The 20,892-nt window shown below is 41.0% G+C and overlaps 1 protein-coding gene and 1 long non-coding RNA gene across 7 annotated transcripts in view; one reads left to right on the top strand and one right to left on the bottom strand.

The window, feature by feature from the left end:
• Positions 1 to 12,087, bottom strand: part of LOC134182084 (fibroblast growth factor receptor 2-like) — a 15,733-nt gene extending 3,646 nt beyond the window's left edge. The window contains exons 1-5 of one of the 5 annotated variants that reach the window (XM_062649416.1): positions 11,982 to 12,087; positions 7,525 to 7,609; positions 3,212 to 3,302; positions 448 to 864; positions 75 to 362 (exon numbers count right to left, since the gene is read on the bottom strand). In XM_062649416.1, coding sequence (XP_062505400.1) covers positions 75 to 362; positions 448 to 864; positions 3,212 to 3,281 — 775 coding nt within the window. In that variant the 5' untranslated portion in view covers positions 3,282 to 3,302; positions 7,525 to 7,609; positions 11,982 to 12,087. Of the gene's footprint in view, positions 1 to 74; positions 363 to 447; positions 865 to 923; positions 1,272 to 3,211; positions 3,316 to 7,524; positions 7,714 to 7,996; positions 8,147 to 11,981 lie in introns of those variants that run through there. The other 4 variants (XM_062649415.1, XM_062649414.1, XM_062649413.1 and 1 more) reach the window with 4 other exon arrangements.
• Positions 12,088 to 12,139: 52 nt separating this feature from the next.
• Positions 12,140 to 19,691, top strand: LOC134182086 (uncharacterized). 2 transcript variants are annotated; one of them, XR_009970263.1, is made up of 4 exons: positions 12,140 to 12,160; positions 13,101 to 13,235; positions 19,254 to 19,344; positions 19,398 to 19,691. It is a non-coding gene; the product is annotated as an uncharacterized LOC134182086 (long non-coding RNA). The 2 variants fall into 2 exon arrangements; XR_009970262.1 differs by lacking the exon at positions 12,140 to 12,160 and having other exon boundaries at positions 12,191 to 13,235.
• Positions 19,692 to 20,892: the final 1,201 nt, after the last annotated feature.

Consider the following 20,892-nt stretch of genomic DNA (forward strand, 5'->3'; position numbering starts at 1 on the left):
ACAAACCCACCCGTCTTTACGAATACAATGGCTATCCTTACGTTAGATACTCATGTCGTAATTTAATAACATACCCAACTTTTCAAACAAAGTCAAGTGATTTCGGTCAAATTCCAAGTGCTTGTATGCATCCAAACTAACTCTGCACTCCTTTTTCTCCTCAGAAGCAGTAACAACAGAACGTTCTCGTCGTAGCCACAAATAATACGCGGTCACGCCAACTGCTAAGATTAGAAAGAAGACGCTCGCAAGCAAAGCAACTATCGTCTTCGTCTTGGAATCGAGAGTTTCATCAGATCTTCCTAACTCGCCGTCTCCTAGACTTGCAGGCGAGATGATTTTTGTTGTAGGAAATAGCCAATCTATATATCAACATTGCATGCAATCAACATGAACAATCACTACCCCAAGAAAATGGTAGAACAATATATAATAATTGGTTTTAACCGTCTTCCACTATAGTTGTTGTTTGTTTCACTGATTGCAACTCTGTTGCTGTTTTAGCCGCTGCTGTTGTTATTGGGTAATCTGTTGAGGGAACAGGCGAGGTTGGTAATGTTGCCACCATAACTGACACATTCTTAGAGCATTTCAGGTTGCTGTAAAAATAAAAGTTGCAGGAGTAAACACCTCTGAATGTCGAGTTTACATTTCGAAAGTAAAGAATCCTATCACTGTGGTGCGCAAATTCTGTAGTACAGACACCCATTTGTTGTAGATTATTGCATTCTTCCATGACGATATTTCCGAGTGTCCATTCTAATGCGTCATAGTAGGGATTGCTCCAAATACATTTTAGTGCAACGTCGTCGCCGACTGTGACGTCAATTTTGTACACAGCTGATCTCTGACATGGTTGAATATCTGCATTACAGTTAGGTAAGTTATTGCCGTGAGATATGCTGTTTCACAGTTCGAGTTACCACGTTCTACGATCTCGCTTGAACACGGCGTCATTGAGGATAGAACGATAACGAAAAGTAAAAGAGACATACCCGCTTTTTCCAATTACGTCTGCTAATATAATCTAAATTTAAAATTTGTACAAAAATATATTTGCTGCAAAGGCAACAGAAAACAACAACAGCAACAAAAATAGCAACAAAACAACAGCAGGGGCAACAACATTAGCACGAGTTTCTAGTAACTCGACGGAGTGACGCACACATAACTTAGCTGTTTGTCATGGTAAACGTTACAAACGATATAATTAGATTTCGTTCACTAAAACGTGAATTTATGTTTAGTCAAATTAGATATTGTTGCTTGATCAGATATCATGATTTTGTAATCTTATTTACATTAGCTTCATATGGTAATAATTGCAAGAAAAACACTAAAAGCGTTTACAATTGAGCTATCGGCGTGATAGATATGCTAATAGCAAATACCAATTTCCGAAAATCAATGGTTCCGGTGCAATCACGCCTAGCACTGGAATTCGAAAGCGTGTCCTGCCAGCGGTCTAAGCACCATGCACTATAGGATTGGATGGCTCAGTTACTGTCTGTTATATCGCAAAAGTATTTTTGTTATTCACAAAATAAGGCATCATCACTAAATACAAGAACACACACACACACACACACACACACACACACACACACACACACACACACACACACACACACACACACACACACACACACACACACACACACACACACACACACACACACACACACACACACACACACACACACACACACACACACACACACACACACACACACACACACACACACACACACACACACACACACACACACACACACACACACACACACACACACACACACACACACACAGATACAGACACAGACACAGACACAGACACACAGACAGAGACAGAGACAGAGACAGAGACAGAGACACACAGACACAGACAGACAAAGACTAACAGACAGAGACAGACAGACAGAGACAAACAGAAAGACACACACACACACACACACACACACACACACACACACACACACACACACACAGACACACTCACACACACTCACACAGACACAGACACACACAGACACAAACACACACACACACACACACACACACACACACACACACACACTCAAACACACACACACACACACACACACACACACACACACACACACACACACCCACACACGAACGCACGCACACACACACACACACACACACACACACACACACAAACACACACACACACACGCACGCACACACAAACACAACCCAATAATTTTTTGTCTTATGTGCTACACAAAATATATAAATTCAAACTGGTTCATCAAAATTCGAAAATTGAAGTAATCGGAAGGGTTACGAACCGTAGAATCTTTTTGTGTCGCAATGCCTCTCCATGATGGGCAAGTGGGTCTTTACCCCATCTGGGGGAACAACATCCTGGCAGGTACTGTAAGCCCAGCAGGGTACCTTTTCTATGTAGTGCACACGGCGATCAATGAATAGCCGATTCCATATAGATTGAAGGCATTACGGTGACCGCGAACTCGGTCGGGCACGCCTATTGGATATCAGTGGCCATCATGAAAGCAATAAACATCATCGTCAACGGACCGTTCGCCAGACCACACAAACTCCCCAGGACTGAAGCGAATGATAGACTCATGGATGAAGCTAGAGAAACATCAGCGAAAGAGACAGACAAGTTTCATAATTTATTGTCGTCACTGGGGTTTGAACCCCCAAACCATGGAGTAGTTGCCATTGTCGCTAACCACCTAGCCACGGCGGTGACTTTTCTGAAATCATTTTCCTTCTGTTTCAGTATTACTTAGCTATATTCAACTATATGCTGATATAAAGTGTGTGGGCATGCATGCATTGATTTGTTCACTATATGTGGCAAATCAATTATTGTGTGAAATTGTACACACACAATACATAAATACATACATACATACATGCATACATATGTATCTATATATTTGCATAGTTAATTTAATAGTATCTAGGTTGTATGATATACTGTTTATTATACTGTATAATATACACTATAATATGCCGTATAGATATTGTGTATATACTGTATAATATTCTGTATAATATACTGTATAATGTACTGTAATAATAGAGTAGTTCCCCTCTTGGACGACCGCCCTCGTGAGCGACCAACTTTTGCATGTTTACGACCAGTTGAATATCTGCATTACAGTTAGGTAAGTTATTGCCGTGAGATATGCTGTTTCACAGTTCGAGTTACCACGTTCTACGATCTCGCTTGAACACAGCGTCATTGAGGATAGAACGATGACGAAAAATAAAAGAGACATACTCGCTTTTTCCAATTACGTCTGCTAATATAATCTAAATTTAAAATTTGTACAAAAATATATTTGCTGCAAAGGCAACAGAAAACAACAACAGCAACAAAAATAGCAACAAAACAACAGCAGGGGCAACAACATTAGCACGAGTTTCTAGTAACTCGACGGAGTGACGCACACATAACTTAGCTGTTTGTCATGGTAAACGTTACAAACGATATAATTAGATTTCGTTCACTAAAACGTGAATTTATGTTTAGTCAAATTAGATATTGTTGCTTGATCAGATATCATGATTTTGTATAGCGACCACCCATCTAACTCGACCAGCGACCACCAAAGCAGGCTCAAAGTTGTCACGTGTCCCCGCGTTGAGCGACCACTTATCATTGCCTGTCCGCCACTGTACCACACATCCGGATATGTAGAACGAAATGGGTGTCGTCACAGTCAACCACTCTACAGTACCACGTGTGCTTACAGAAGTAGTCGAATGTCGTCTCGAAAACGAAAGAACAAAAATTCAAGGAATTAGTTAATTAAAAGAACAAAAAGAGCATTAGACAGCAACAGGAAACCGGGGTCGGGCAGAGAGCAAGTACAGCAAGGTTAGAAAGTTGTGATACGAAGATCTGGACAGAGTTGTTTGAGAATGGTTCAGTGTCGTTGTTTGTTGTTCTTGTTCTTGCAATGTGTTGTTGTTGTTTGTACATGTACTGTACAGTGCACTGTAGAAAACTAAATACAGCATGTAGCACAAAAATTAACTAACGAGTTCAACAGAACCGTTCCGCTGAAGAGAGACCTACCTTTTGAGAGACCACTTTGATGGAACTCATATGTGGTCGTTCAAGAGGGGAACGACTGTATACTGTATAATAAACTTGCCTATACTGTATGGATACTGTGTGTGTGTGTGTATATATATATATATATATATATATATATATATATATATATATATATATATGGCATAATATACTCTATACGTGCAGGATAAAATACCGTATGGACTTAGCCGCTGGAGCGAAGGTTCTTTGGTGTACGAGGCTAGCGGCACGATTTTGATTCTCGGTAGTTAGTGAACATGTTACAACCGTCATTTTGACATAAAGAATTGCTGTCTTTCTTCGCACCTTTGAAGCAGTAACCTACACAATGCTGAACATGGTTTTCTAAAAATTTTTGAAGTCGATTTGTGTCGAGAAAACAAGCTACAGCAGACGACGTTCACAACTAAGACCGCTTTGAATAAACTGTAAAGGGTACTGCTTGAAAGGTGCTCAGAAAGACAGCAGTTGGTTTTGGCGAAATCGCAGTTGTAACATTTCGACTAGCTACTGAGAATCAAAGGACGCGCTGCTAGACTCCTAAACCAAGCACCTCCGATCAGCGGATACGTCTATACAGTATACTATACAGCATATACATTGTATATTATCTATATATCTAAAGAGGTGTGTGTGTGTGTGTGTGTGTGTGTGTGTGTGTGTGTGTGTGTGTGTGTGTGTCTGTCTGTCTGTCTGTCTGTCTGTCTGTCTGTCTGTCTGTTAAATCGTTTCTCAAAGACGGCGAGTCTGATCTCGGCCGAATTTGGCTCGCGCACGCCGAACTCACTAATGTCGAAAGTGAGACTGTGGTCGTCTTCCTGCCTTCTCCCACGGCGACACGATTTCCCGCACTCGATTCCGCTTGCGCGCGAATATCTCCGGAACGGCGAATCGTATCTCCGCTGAATTAAGACTGACCGTTCCCGACGTCGGACGGCACGCGCCGAGCGTGTCGTTTATTGCTGGCGACGCCGGCAAACGGAAGATATTTTTTGCTGACATCCGGGTCTTGAAAAAATACGCCCAAAGTCGTTTGCCAGTCTGCGACCGTGGAAGAGCTGCCGTGTTTGATGCACCTGTTCCCTAAAACGCCAACGACGTCTTCGAAGAGACGACCTTCAACGGGGATGTCGAAATAACGAGAGTTGGTACGAGTCGTGACTTCGATTGATACGGAGCTGCCGTGTTTGATGCACCTGTTCTCCGAAACGCCAGCAACGTCTTCGAAGAGACGACGTTCAGCGGGACTGTCGAAATGACGAAAGTCAGCATTAGTATATACAGGGAACGGAACATCCGGGTAAGTATTGCACGTGACTTGCACGTTATGGGAGTCACGCCGAAATTATAGATGCCAGATTCGATACACCTGTTCTCCGCAACGGGACTGTCGAAATGACTTCAACCGGATCAATAATCCAATCAACGGGATTTTTTGAAACTGGACACGTGTCGACCAGATGCCAAGTTCGATACACCTGTTCCACGCAACGGCAGAACGTCCAATTAAGTCGAAATGGTTTCAACCAATCGCTAATCCAATCAACGGGATTTTAGAAACGGCAATTGAACGGGATATAACTATGAATGAGAATTCTGTCTGGCTGCTACTAAACGGTAAAAGCACTTACACCACGGCTAATTAGTGACAGTAATTACACGGTTCTCTACACAAACTGTACGTGACCTGGCTACACCCCCTCTGCCTGTCCAACAATCAAACGCATTTTTAGATACTTTCTCCTATAATCTCTACCTATAAAGGCGACCTGTCTGTTTGTCTGTCCTGTCTGTCTGTCTGTCTGTCTGTCTGTCCTGTCTGTCTGTCTTTAATAGCAAACAGTGTCTGGAAATCAATAATATGTGTGATTAAATTATTATCCCGGCGAAGCCGGGCATTGGAGCTCGTACTATATATATGTGCAGTATATATACAGTATATTATACAGTGTCTATACAGTAGATTATAAGTATATATACAGTATATAAGTATATTGTACAGTATCCATGCAGTACATTAATAAACAGTCTATTATATAGTATATTAATTAAACAGTATATTACACAGTATTTATACAGTATCCATACAGTCTATTTTACAGTATCCATACAGTATACTATAGTCTATATTATACAGTATCACAGACAGTATATGTTGACATGGAATATACATTATACAGTATATTACACAGTGTATTGAACAACTAGATACTATTAAAATATATATGCGAATATATAAATACATATATATGCAAGGGTCTCAAACATGATGATGATGTTTCGCAGGCTGCATCACAATTTTTTCCACTGGCTGTGGAAACTCTTGGATTGTGGTCTCCTAAGTTATTGCCAAGAGAGCTGCTTACCACCACAACATTACTACCAGCCAGTCTGTGTGCCAGCTACACGAACAGTTATCTGTGTGTGGAAATTTAACGCTCATTTAGTTTTAGATCGTTTATGTTTAGATTGTGATGACTTAACTAGCTTGTCTTTTATTTAGTGGTCTAGACATCTATTATAGTTGTACTTGAAGAAATAATATATGATTCTCTCTGTATATATATATATATATATATATATATATATATATATATATGCATGTATGTATGTATGTATGTATGTATGTATGTATGTATGTATGTATGTATGTATGTATGTAAGCATGAAGTATGAAGTACAGCAACTATGACGTACCTAGTGACATGATAGTGTGACTGATGAAAGTGTGGAGTATAGCAAGTATAGTCATTGCAGTATCGAACCTGGGCCCTAAGGGTCCTTGTAAAAAAATGTATGTATATAGTGCATTCTACAAGCTAACTAGAGGAACATGCCTGGGTTGTAATATGGAAGTATAGATGGTCTTTGTTTATAGAGTACACCCGAAAACACAATACCACTCTTCAAACAATAGTCGGTAACATATCTGTTTGTTCATTTATTACTCTTGTAGTATATATGTACACTTATGCTGTGCGTCCATGTAGTTGCATTATATCAAGTTCCTAGGACCCCTGACCCAGTGTATAGGCGTTTAATTAATTAATTAATTGATCATTTCCTCAGTAAACTTCCAAACCACGAACCTCTGGAAGGACGAATGGAAACGCCAATGGTCAAACGTACGTCTTACATCAGCTTGCATGATGTCATCTTGTCCATTTAGGACTAACCAGAAGATTGTAAGGATTGTACACGTGATTAGCTAAATTAGGGCTAGCTACACTGGCATACTACCAGAAGACAAATTTCTAAAATTGAAAAGTAATCAACTGAACTACTAAACTGTAAATTGTAAAAACGATCTGTAGGAATGTTTAGAGAAGAAGCAACAGGCATGCAACAAATTGTGTAGGGGTGACACCGTAGTACACAAAATTTGTTACAACTAAACTAGATGTACGTACAATACAAACCGTTAGTTGATGTCATATCATGACATTGCGATGAGCTTGGCTGTTCTTTCACGTGGATTCTAATTCGATATTCTTCTGTCAAAGTCTGCCAAAGAAATCAAAGTATGGAATTAGCTCGTGATCATTGGCTACTGACAGAAATGTATACGTCTGATTCTATTTAGCTACGACATGTCCGGACGTGGTATGATGTTAATTAATTATGTGTACACCTTGACGTTTGCCACCGACTTCGTCTGCATCACTGACGCGTAATAGAACTAGAAGTACAACACTGGCACTCAGTTGAACTGAAACTTTATTCTCTAGGACTAAGACGTCAGTTGCTAATGACGCATTGAATGTCCACAAACCTAGTCTAGAATGACTCATCGTTCGTCTGAAATGAGGTCACCGTAATTACGTAACTAGTGCAAGAAATTAGAGACACGAGTAGCTTTGAGGTAGTTAGTTCGAGTTTGCAGTTACGTACCTGCCGGAGTTCACAGCGAAGCCTAGTAGATTATATCCTAGTTGCTTTCTGTCTCTAGTAATAAATATACTAATGTGCACAACTCTGTCTCTGACACAAGCGTGTAGTACCGCCGTCAGCCGCAGCCGGCTTACTCCGACTGCAGCCAGCGCATCCAGATGATGCAGATGATGGCGCATCCAGACGATCAATGCAGATGAAGCGCAGCCCAGACGTCACATCCGCAAGCAAACCACCGCATAGTCCCGCGTATCTCAAACACGTCACATCCGCATACTCAGCACTTCCGCGAACACACATTAGCATAGCAATCTACAGCCCCCAAAGCAATCCGACGCGACCGGTCGTCTCAGACTACGCATTTTCCAGCATCCCCATCTCAGACTCTTCCCACCTAAAACGTCATGATCTATTCGTGGAGAATGACGTCACTTCCGCAAAGACACATCCGCGCATCTCATTTCAGACCGCCTAAGTCTCTTCTCGGGCCGTTGGAGGCTGTCGAGGCGATCCGAGACCGGCGTCGTGTCGAACGGCGCGTTACGACATGTGGACAGGTGGACAGACGGAAGTGGGCGTTCCCCAGCGTTTGCGTATTATAGTATAGGATATATATATATATCCTATAGCGGCTTTGCGTCAGTCGTAAGCCGTGTTGTCCATGCTCTCCCAGCAAAATTGTGTTTCATTCAGAAGAAGATTATGAGGAACTTTAGAATGACGAAAAGCTCTGTTTACCATGATTTCAATTCAGTCGGAGTGGGTTTGTGTTGGTTTCTAGTTCTTGATTGGATCGCCATTTTGATTTTACGTTGCGGTGACGTTTATACTAATCTGGGTTCTCCTAATCCGGGTCGTGCTGATAAACGAGTGACATCACTGTCAGACAGCAATGCTACGGATACATCTGCGACCGCTTCAGTTGCTTCTACAGAAGAGGTCTTCACTGTCTGTCGTGTTTCTGATTATAGATCTCGTAATCAACAGGCTCTTTGGCAGAATATCAATGCTGAACACAGTTCTCGTGAGACATTTCCCAAAATTGACTTTTTCATCTCACATGGGCGTCGGATTTGTTGTATTTACGCCTTTGCATAAGACAAAATGTGGAAAACTTGTCGCAGATCAACCGGTACGGGTCGATCTCGTTGCTGCGGGAGTTTGGAGGATCCGCATTTGTCTTCTTGGTTATAGAACCCCTAGGCAACATCTGAAAGTGTAGATCTGAATCGTACTAATGAAACTTTTGAGAGTTCTATTGGTTCTGCTATTCCGCGGGTCATTTTCTCTGGCAATGATCTAGCCCTGAAAGATATGCAGGCTGCTTCATATTTTCTTTCGGGTTTAACTGTTATCGATGAAAATGGCGTATTTGATGCTGTTATGGAAGATATTGTCACTCTTCCGGTAAAAATATTGCTCATGTCTTCAAATCTGGTAGACATTTGTTAGCGGAAGTCTTGATGAATGAGCTTAAAGACGCACAATATGGCGGTATTTGGGGATTTTTCCACTTACTTGCTTTTGCTAAAGCAACTCTTCGTCTGCCTCCTCGAGGTGGAAGGCGAAAACGTTGCGTTGTCAGCTCTTTGATATCCTCTTGACTAAAGAGATGGCAGTTTGGTGATCTTGTTTCTTTACGGATGGAAGCCAGAGCTGATGGAAATGCAAAACCTTCCCTGTCATCTCCAGACCAAATACAAGATTGCAGTCAAAGAAATGCACGGAAAGCTCTCAGTCATGCTTGGGAGGGCAAGTTTGGGTCTGCCATTCGCATTCTTGGATTAAATGGTTGTGCTGCACATAATGACACTTCTGCTCTAGAAGATCTCCCTTGTCGTCATCCCTCCCGTGATCTACCTCCTTAGTCAGACAATCTTCCTCCACCACTAGTTGTCGATACCGCTGCTGTAATAGCCGGTCTTAGGTCATTTCCTAAAGGTACTTCTCCTGGTAGTTCGAAATTACGTGTGCAACACCTTCTCCATGCTATTACTGGCACCATCTCTCCATTTGCTGGGCTTGCCTAGACCAATTGACTTACCTTATGAACAAGATGCTGTCAGGAAAAATTGACAGAAGAATTGCTCCATGGCTTTGTGGAGCTCCCCTTACTGATTTAATTAAGGAAGAAGTCTAGTGGTTTCAGACCAATTGCATTAGGCAACGCATTACGCCAATTAGCGAGAAAATATGCTGTTCGGCTGTCCGCCCCTCTCTGCCTGACACTTTTCTTCCCTATGGCCAGGTAGGTGTTGGAATCAACGGCGGCATGGAGGCGGCAGTTCATGGAGTACGGAAAATTCTTGAAGAATGTGGTCACGACGAGAAGCTATGCTGTGTAAAGGTGGATGTGAAGAATGCTTTCAATGAGTGTCACAGAGTGTCCTTCTTACAACGAGTTCAGAAAGACTTCCCTGAAATACTCGCTTTGGTTCATTGCTGTTATCATTGTGCTGGAGAGCTTAGATTTAGACTGCATCGTATTGCTTCCACTGCAGGTGATTAACAGGACGATCCTCTGCGACCTTTCTTGCTTTCCTTGGTGTTAGCAAATATACTTGACAATATTGGTAATGTTCCAGGCATAATCACACAGCTTTGGTACTTGGATGATGTGACATTTGTTGGTTCAAGACACGCTGCCTCTACCTTTTTGAATTCTTTGGATCAGAATGGTGCCGCCTTTGGAATTCACCTCAACATCAATAAATGTGAAGTCTTTTGGCCATCTGGTAATCAATAGTTCACTCAGTTTAATCATGACATTCGCAGGATTAACGTCAGTTCGAGTAGTTCTGAGCTTCTAGGTTCATGTATTGTTGGAATCGATCATTTCTTTGATAACTTTTTCCAGACTGGTGTTAGTAAAGTCTTACATGCTCAATCATATCTCTCGGAATCTAATGATCCTCAAGTTGAGTTGCATCTTTTACGGAGTTGCTTGAGCTTATGCAAGTTAAATCATCTTCTCAGACCCACCTCTCCGCACAAAGTTATGCATCAGCTCCATCGTTATGACGAAGGCCTTCGCCATTCTCTGAAAACTGTCTTGGGCTGTTCTGTATCCGACATTTCGTGGAAGCAGGCTACCTTTCCAATCCGTTTAGGTTATCTGATATCTGTGTGTCTGCGAAAATTTAACGCTTGTATAGTTTTAGGTCGTGTATGTTTAGATTGTGATGACTTAACTAGCTTGTCTTATATTAGTGGTCTAGACATCTATGTATAGTTGTACTTGAAGAAATAATATGTGATTCTCTCTGTATATATGTATGTATGTATGTATGTATGTATGTATGTATGTATGTATGTATGGATGTATGTATGTATGTATGTATGTATGTATGTATGTATATAGTGCATTCTACAAGCAAGCTAGAGGAACATGCCTGGGTTGTAATATGGAAGTATAGATAATCTTTGTTTTTAGAGTACATTCGCAAACACAATACCACTCTTTAAACAATGGTCGGTAACATATCTGTTTGTTCATTTATTACTCTTGTAGTATACATGTACACTTATGCTGTGCGTCCATGTACACTGTATTTGCATTATATCAAGTCCCTAGGACCCCTGACCCAGTGTATAGGCGTTTAATTAATTAATTAATTGATCATTTTGCCAGTAAACTACCAAACCACGAACTTCTGGAAGGACGGATGGAAACGCCAATGGTCAAACGTACGTCTTACATCAGCTTGAGTGATATCATCTTGTCCATCTAGGACTAACCAGAAAATTGTAAGGATTGTACACGTGATTAGCTAAATTAGGGCTAGCTACACTGGCATACTACCAGAAGACAAATTTCTAAAACTGAAAAGTTATCAACTGAACTACTAAACTGTAAATTGTAAAGACGATCTGTAGGAATGTTTAGAGAAGAAGCAATAGACATGCAACAAATTGTGTAGGGGTGACACGTAGTAGCAAATTTGGTTACAACTAAACTAGAGGTACGTACAATACAAACCGTTACTTGATATCCTAGCACGACATTGCAATTAGTTTGGCTGTTCTTTCACGTGAAGACTAATTCGATATTCTTCTGTCAAAATCTGCCAAAGAAATCAAAGTATGAAATTAGCTCGTGATCATCGGCTACTGACAGAAATGTAGGACGTCTGATTTTAAGTAGCTACGACATGTCCGGATGTGGTATGATGTTAATTAATTATGTACACACCTTGACCTTTGCCACCGACTTCGTCTGCATCACTGACGCGTAATAGAACTAGAAGTACAACACTGGCACTCAGTTGAACTGAAACTTCACTATCTAGGACTAAGACGTCAGTTGCTAATGACGCATTGAATGTCCACAAACCTAGTCTAGAATGCCTCATCGTTTGTCTGAAATGAGGTCACCGTAATTACGTAACTAGTGCAAGAAATTAGAAACACAAGTAGCTTTGAGGTAGTTAGTTCGAGTTTGCAGTTACGTACCTGCCGGAGTTCACAGCGAAGCCTAGTAGATTATATCCTAGTTGCTTTCTGTCTCTAGTAATAAATATACTAATGAGCACAACTCTGTCTCTGACACAAGCGTGTAGTACTGCGATGGAACAGGACGAATCGACAGCCGTGCTACAGAAAGATGAAACAGATACTCTAGACTCTCCATCGCGGCACTAGCAATGCGTTGAATAAGCTGGCAATGGTCGTGTCGTGCACAAGCAGTGTGGGTCGGCCAGCAGTAATGCGTATAGAGGTTATGGTTTCAATGGGAAGACCAGAACCTATGGCTTGAAGAATTGCAACAATTAAGAAAAATAATTAATTAACTTAGGGAAGTACTTTAAAGGGGAAATTTTCGGATGCGTAAAATTGTCGCTATATTGTCGGTGGGTACATTTTCGCATAAATTAATTAAGCACGGGGGAAATTTCTGTCAATAAAGAATGTCTGTAATCTCGAGTACGCGTTGTCACCAGAAAGTCACGTGTACTTTTTACGTAAAAGTACGGCTCTTCACTCGTGCATTTGTGGATATTCTGGATGTACTGCTTTTTCATTGACCTGACTGTACTCTCATTGACGAAATGACACAGTACACTGCTGAAATGCCTATAGTAGCTCTATTCTCTTCTGCTTACAGTGAGAAGTTATGAAGGACTGTATACATGATACTCGGTTCTTCGACGTTTCACGGCTGGAGCATGCTATTCCCTCTGGAGGAAACCAGATGCACGCAGTCCTTCACTGCGCAACGCTGGAACGCAATTGGCATAAGGTAATCACCGTCGCTTTTCCATGATTTGTATCAATATGTGATAGAATCACGTGATAGCAATTTTTTCGGTTTCTTTTAATTTTTTAATTTTGTTTTAATTTTAAATTAATTGTTTTAATTAATATTTTTACTTGCATTCTTATTTAAATTTTTGTATTTTATAAATTTTAACTATTAATTTTTAATTTTTAATTTTTGATTTTTTATTATCTTCTAATATTTTTGTAAAATTGATTTTCAGCTTTTGTTGTTTGATTCTTGTGATCTTTAGATTTATGTTTTAAAGTTTGATTTTTAGTCGCCTATGTGGTCAAAACTAGAAACTCGAACGCTCAGTTCCCTTTTCTATTTCTAAAATGAATAGAAAATAGTAAATTGAAATGACCGAAGACAGTAGACAGAACGGAGGTCTCAGCTGGGTTTCCATTTATACGCGTGTCACAGGAGACCACATTTCCAACACACAAGCAGGTGTCTGTTTTTACTTTACTATCCGTCACGTGCCAAACCACGTTGGCATCTCTTGACAACTCCGCTCTGACCACAACTTTGTACCAGTGAATACCGCGGTCGCTAGCTGTGTAGGTACCTGCATTGTACACAATGTGCTACCTTAACCGTAAATTAACCGATTGGATGGGAAATGCTACGAATATATGTGTATTGAGATAGGTTCCGCAACAGAGGATCACCGAGTGGGCAAATGTGGTGACGAAGTATAAAGAATCGTTTGTTGTCTAAGAAAAATTGAGGCACAATTGGAACATCGAACCCGTTACTTACTACAAGTAGTAGACTACGCGGTTTCACGGGCACACTACAAGGTACCGTACAAGAATGAGCGTGGTCATGTATAGCAGGTCACATTTCTTCATTTGCATGACCTCACAAAACTCTCCAAGCAAACCTATGTGCACGTCTATCGTTCTTCAACGCCTTCTGAACTCTATTTGAAGTCAACTCAACTGAACTCTATTTGCTCAGCTCAACTCAAATAACTAACTCAACTCAATTAACTAACTCAACTAACGTAGAACAGTGTGCAGCTACAACTGAAAGAACATGGCCATACATGTAGCTAGTCAGCTACAGCTAGCTAGAGCTAGTTACTAAGTAGACTACTATGCCAATGCTGAGTATAGCTACTGTAATAGAGTCAATAATGTTGGACAATGATTGTAGAGTTCTACTGTGTCACTCGGTGATCTCTGGGCACTCATTGTCGACGCGTACGTTTATATCTGGAGTCAAGATGCGCGACGAGGAGGCATCAGCACCTTGAGTTGTGGCAGATGGAAACACAATTGGTAGTTCCGTGTCCGACGAATGAAGAAATGTGACCTGCTATAGAGTACCACGCCCATCCTTGTACGGTACCGTATAGGCAAAGCGCGCAGTCTACTGCTTGTGATATAGGTTGACGGTTTCGACGTTTGTTTGTGTCTCGATTTTTCCTAGGCAACAAACGATTCTGTATGCTTTGTCACTACTGTTGCCAACTCGGCGATCCGCTAGGACGGGGCCTATCTAGGGTACAGTACCTAGAGCTAGATAGTCATAGCATTTCCTCTCCAACCGGTTCATCTACGGCAAAGGTATTCGTAGCGTGTTGTGTACTTTGCACGTACCTAGACAGCTGTGCATCGCGGTATTCACTGGCACAACGTTGTGTGTCAGAGCGGAGTTGTCAAGAGCTGCCAACGTGAGATGCCAAAGAAGGTAAAGTAAAAACAAACACCTGCTTGTGTGTTGGAAATGTGATCTCCTGCCGAACCATGCACTGACCCAGTTCGCTTTTCTATTTCTAACATGAATAGAAAATAGAAAATTGAAATGACCGAAGACACTAGACACAGCGGGGTCTCAGTGGGCTTCCATTCGTGTACGCGTTTCTCAAAAGATTACGTTTCCAACACAAGGAACAGGTGTTTGTTTTACTTTACCTTCGTTGGCAACCTATGTTGGCAGCTTTTGACAACTCCGCTCTGACACACAACGTTGTGCCAGTGAATACCGCGGTCCCTAGCTGTGTAGGTACGTGCATTGTACTCAACACGCTATGTATACCTTTTACCGTAGATAAACCGATTGGAGGTGAAATGCTACGAATACGTAGCTCTAGGTACTGTACCTATATAAGCTCCGCCCTAGCGGATGGCCGGATTCAGAGCCGTATATATGGCCGATTTGGTAGCCTTGGCTTCCCAGACCCGTGTAGCGCCGATTCAAAATCGCGTCTGGGATGGTGCCGCCTCTTTTCAATATGCTGCGGTTGGTCCTAGGACCAGTAATATTAGTGTTCAGTTTAATAATGCATACCTTACAATTACAGCTGCAATCAACGAAGACATCTCATGCACATCTGATGTTTACCAAAGACTACACTATACGCTAACGACGACTTGCAGTGCGCTCTTCACGCAAACTCACGTCTCTACACATCGTGGTTTGTATTCTGCGCCTGTCAACGACAGTAACGACACCTAGTAGAGCCGTTTGCTCGAACAGATGCTTCGACCTCAACAGTAGCGAGCCAGTTGCATTCTCAACGACTTCATGATCACGTCTACTAGAAAGAAGTCTTGCGAAGAATTCACTGCGAAGTTTTGGCCTCATTTCGCGGCAAGTCACATCTAATCTGGACGATCGAGTCACAGTGGACGCGCGCATCGCGAATTTTCATCGCCTCTACGAGCGACTAACAGCTACTAACTACCCGCAGCGTATTCACGACGATCAGACACATGCTCATCATGTCTGCGGCACCACTAGTAAAAGAAAGTGTTTCCTAGCGTCCCTTTGGCGTTCCCTACTAACACACAAATGATAGAATTGTAGCTACTGTAAGCATAAAGATACCCGTGCACCGGGATGCGACACAATGTTCTCAGTACCATCCCAAACGCGTGGATGACGATTTTGAATCGGCGCTACAGGGGTCTGGGAGGCCGAGGCTACCGAGTTGGCAACTGTGGTGACGAAGTATATAGACTCGTTTGTTGTCTAGGAAAGTCAAAACACAAATAAGACATTGAAACAGTTAACCTATACTACAAGTAGTAGACTGCGCGCTTTCAAGGGCACACTACTAGGTCTACAAGATAATTTACAAAAGTGGCCGTGGTATTCTACAGCAGGTCACATTTCTTCATTTCGTCGGACTCGGAACTTCCAATTGTGTTTTCATTTGCCACAACCCAAGGTGCTGGTGCCTCCTCGTCGCGCATCTTGACTACAGATATAATTGTACGCGTCGACAACGACAGCCCAGAGATCACCGAGTGTCACGGTAGAACTCTACAATCATTGTCTAGCATTATTGACTCTAGTACAGTAGCTATACTCCGCATTGGCATAATAGTCTACTTAGTAACTAGCTCTAGCTAGCTGTAGCTAACTAGCCACATGTATGACCATGTTCTTTCAGTTGTAGCCGCACACCGTTCAATGTTAGTTGAGTTAGTTAATTGAGTTGATCTGAGCAAATAGAGTTTAGTTGAGTTGACTTCAAATAGAGTTCAGAAGGCGTTGAAAAACGATGGATGTGCCTGTCTGTTTGATTGGGGAGTTTTGTGAGGTCATGCAAATGAAGAAATGTGACCTGCTATACAATACCACGCCACCCTTGTACGTTACCGTGTAGTGGTCACGCGAAAGCGCGTAGTCTACTACTTGTAGTAGGTGGACGGGTTCGATGTTTCAATCGTGCCTTGATTTTTCTTAGACAACAAACGAGTCTTTATACTTCGTCACCACAGTTGCCAACTCGGTAATCCGCTAGTGCGGAGCCAATCCAAATACCTATATATTCGTAGCATTTCCCCTCCAATCGTTTCATCTACGAGAAAGGAAGCGTATTGTGTACAATGCACGTACCTACACAGCTAGAGACCGCGGTATTCACTGGCACAACGTTGTGGTCAAAGCGAAGTTGTCAAGAGATTCCAACGTGGTTTGGCACGTGACTGAAAGTAAGGTTCAAACAAATACCTGCTTTTGGTTTTAAATGTGATCTCCTGAGACACGCGTAGAATGGAAGCCCCGCTAACACCCCGCTGTGTCTAGTGTCTTCAGTCATTTCAATTTTCTATTTTCTGTTCATCATAGAAATAGAAAAGGGAACTGCACGTCCAAGTTTCTAGTTTTGAGTACACAGGTGCCTAAAAATCAAACTTTCAAAGATTAATCTAAAGATCACAAGAATCAAACATCAAAAGATGAAAAACAATTTTTACAAAAGCTAGAAAGAAAAATAGAATTTAATAATTACACTTTTTGTAAAAATTAACAAATAACTGAAAATTTACAAAATCACAACACGAAAATTGAAATGTCGAAAATCAAATTGCCGGTCAATCCACAGACATTTTTCATCTTAAAATAAATGATTCTTGTTATCTTAGATGTATTTTTAAATATTAATTTTTAAGAACCACGTGTGTTCAAAACTAGGAACTCGAACGCGCAGTTCCCTTATATAATTTCCTACATGAATAGACAATAATTGGAATGAACGAAGCTACTAGACACACCGCGGTTCTCAAAAGGCCTTCCGTTTGAACACGTGTCTCCATTTCCAACAGACAAGCAGGTGTTTGATTTTACTTTTCTTTTCGTCACGTGCCAAACCACGTTAGCATCTCTTGATCGCGGACAACTCGGCTCTGACACGCAACGTTGTGCCAGTGGATACCGTGGTCCTTCGTATGGGTTTGGAGTTAAGGTTAGGGTTAGGTTAGGGTTAGGGTTGAGTTAGGGTTATGGTTATGGTTAGGGTTAGGGCTAGGGTTAAATTTTGGGTTAGGGTTAGAGTCAGAGTTAGAGTTAGGGTTAGGGTTAGGGTTATTGTTCGGTCTCTCGTAGCCTTTGTTCCAAATACTTGTCAAATTGCTCAGGTTTCTTAAGTTAGAGCCAATCCTACTAAAACATGTATACATCAACACCGTAGATTTGGACTATTTTCGCGTAAACGCAGGAGAGAAGTAATGAGGATAAATGAGGCTGCAACCGTATGATGCAACATCTATCGCATGCAGATATGGAGACGGAAGAGACGGAGGCAAAAGAGACGGAGACTTTGGCAAGCATTTCGACTGAACGATGCAACAGTCCAGAGATATTAAAGAGTTCTCTAGCTGTTTCGCAGTTCGAGGACATCGGAAAGTACGGGTTAGCTCTTGTCCAGATAATGACTAGACATGGAGACCGAACACCATTTGTTGACATCCCTCTAGTGAACTTCACGTCATCTTGTTTTCCATATGGTCATCACTGTTTTCTTAACAAACTAATATGGAAGACATGTTTAAGTATACAGCTAACGTCATCTGGTTACAAACAGCATCAATACTTGATTAAATACTTTCAGCCTGTCAATGTTTTTAGCATAAACAACTGTCGCCAAGAATGTTGTTTACTTAGTTCCACCTATCAGAGGACTATCTGCAGCGCTCGATATCTAGCATCTGTCCTTCTTAATAATTTTCATTATGAGAAACTATTTATGTCAAATGATTAAGATCTCTTGTTCCAAGACACGATTCCGCAGGCAGTTAAGTGTATGTTATAGCTTGTCCTGTTTTGAAACTGTGAAAGTGTTTGAGAACGAACTACGCTCTCAACCAAACTTCTGTCAGATTGAAACACAAGTGGAAGCAGTTAATGAAAACGGCAAACTCGTATTTGAGGTTACTGGAGAATGTAAAATGTAACATTTGGCCGTTTGGAGTTCTACGAGGGATTAGTATGTCACTTTTGTTATTGCTACTCACCTGATCGGTTGGAACAAACTACGTCACTGTTATCTAATAGGCGTTTTTTCCAATGCGTCTGTACAGGCAGCAGACAAGGAAACTAAACATAGCTGTAGTAGAAAGATATGAACCAAATTTTTAAGCAGTGTCTTGCAATTTAGTATGAGAAGAAGTCAAATTATACAAAATGTACTATAATTTATTAAACGAATAATATCTTCTTTAGTTTGAAATAAATCCATTCTTGGCTACTATTGTTCACTAGATGCATCGTTGGATGAGAGGTCACCGCAAACACCAATTTGTGCTCTACTCAGACTATAAAGTATCAATAGTCCGCCTATTGACAGCTCTCGGTGAGTTTAATGGACATCGACCAAGATATTCAGCTAAAGTTGTATTTGAACAGTGGAAAAGAGTTCAATCGGGGAAGCATGCATTAGTGAGGACTTTGCCTAATGAATGGACGGCTTTCATTCAATCATATCTTATTAATGTGTCTATTCCTCTGACATTGTTTGCTCAGCAAGTGGTGTCAGTTGACTTTAGGAGTAAGATCTTTTACATCTGTGAATGTGTTCGTAAATCTTAATGCGTTAAGGTACACGCTGTTATTAACGTCTTTTTTTGAGTTTTTATAACTAGGTAAGATTGTTATAGGAGTGATACTTCTTTAGATTTTGACGAGTTTATGCACATGCTTAAATACAAACTTTACTCAAACATTGTACTTCGAAGCTGAACCAATGATTTTATGTTTGTGCGAATTGATTAGAAAATCGACTATTGCTTCTAGGTGGACGTGCATAATAAGCGCTAATTGAGGTGGATTTTCACGGTACATACATTATTCGACTTTTTACACACTCGATGTGTTAGGCATTTCATTGAATGTTAATGCCGTATATTGCAACGCGCATGCTTGAACAATGAATTATATCCAATGTTCTTGGTTGCATAGCTAAAGTGTATGGGCTCTATACAAGTAAAAGGAACAGACGATTAACTATGGCATTCTATTCAAGTTGGTAAAGATTAGTCGACAAACCACAAAATTTGTATACGAACAAAAATGTTTCATAAAGAAGCAATTCATCGGTCCGCGCATCTCTGACTCCGCCATGCGCCGCTAAATGTTTCTGGTCACACATCAAGTTGGCACTTTTGGCACTATTTCAGAGCAAACTAGAAATTGGAGTATTATGCTAAGGTTAGAAAACAAAAGCAATCACTTTCTATAACCATTTCGTCTAAAAATAGAAATAGATGTATAGAAATTGTATAAAAGGTAATAGTACTAAAAAAACCTATCGAGATAATATGAATCAAACCCAGACATAACAATTGAATCATTCCAACCAACCGTCGCTATAAATGTAGCCCATAGAGTGGGTTAAGGATTCAATAATAATGTCTTCTTTTGATCCAATAAATATAGATCTTCTTTCTATTAACATTTTATACCGCCCTACATCTAATCCTTTCTCAGACATTTTATTACACCGAGAGTGTTGGGTGCATAGGAGTGGAAACAACTGTGACCACATACCCTAAGTTGCAGACTAGGTCGCTATATATACAAGAGGTCATTCTGAAAAAGAGATAGAAATAGGAAAGCCAGTTGCTTCAAAAAATGGCAATTAGATTGGGACCACAACATTGTTATCATTAGTACCTTTTTGGGTGAGTCCGGTCTTGCGTGGCTAAATCCGGTCTACAATAAAAGTAAAAATATTTAATTTACTTAATCAATTAAACTAATATCTGTCTAACTAGGAGGTAGTGCACCAAAATGCATACCTGTAGTGTTTGAGCACTTTGGCACCTGGGGAGTTTTCGCTGAGCGTCTGCTGAACACTATAGCTCAAGTCCAAAGATAACGAAGGAAACAACAACTCTGCTGA

The sequence above is a fragment of the Corticium candelabrum genome, chromosome 7, assembly GCF_963422355.1.
Source record: "Corticium candelabrum chromosome 7, ooCorCand1.1, whole genome shotgun sequence".
NCBI lineage: Eukaryota > Metazoa > Porifera > Homoscleromorpha > Homosclerophorida > Plakinidae > Corticium > Corticium candelabrum.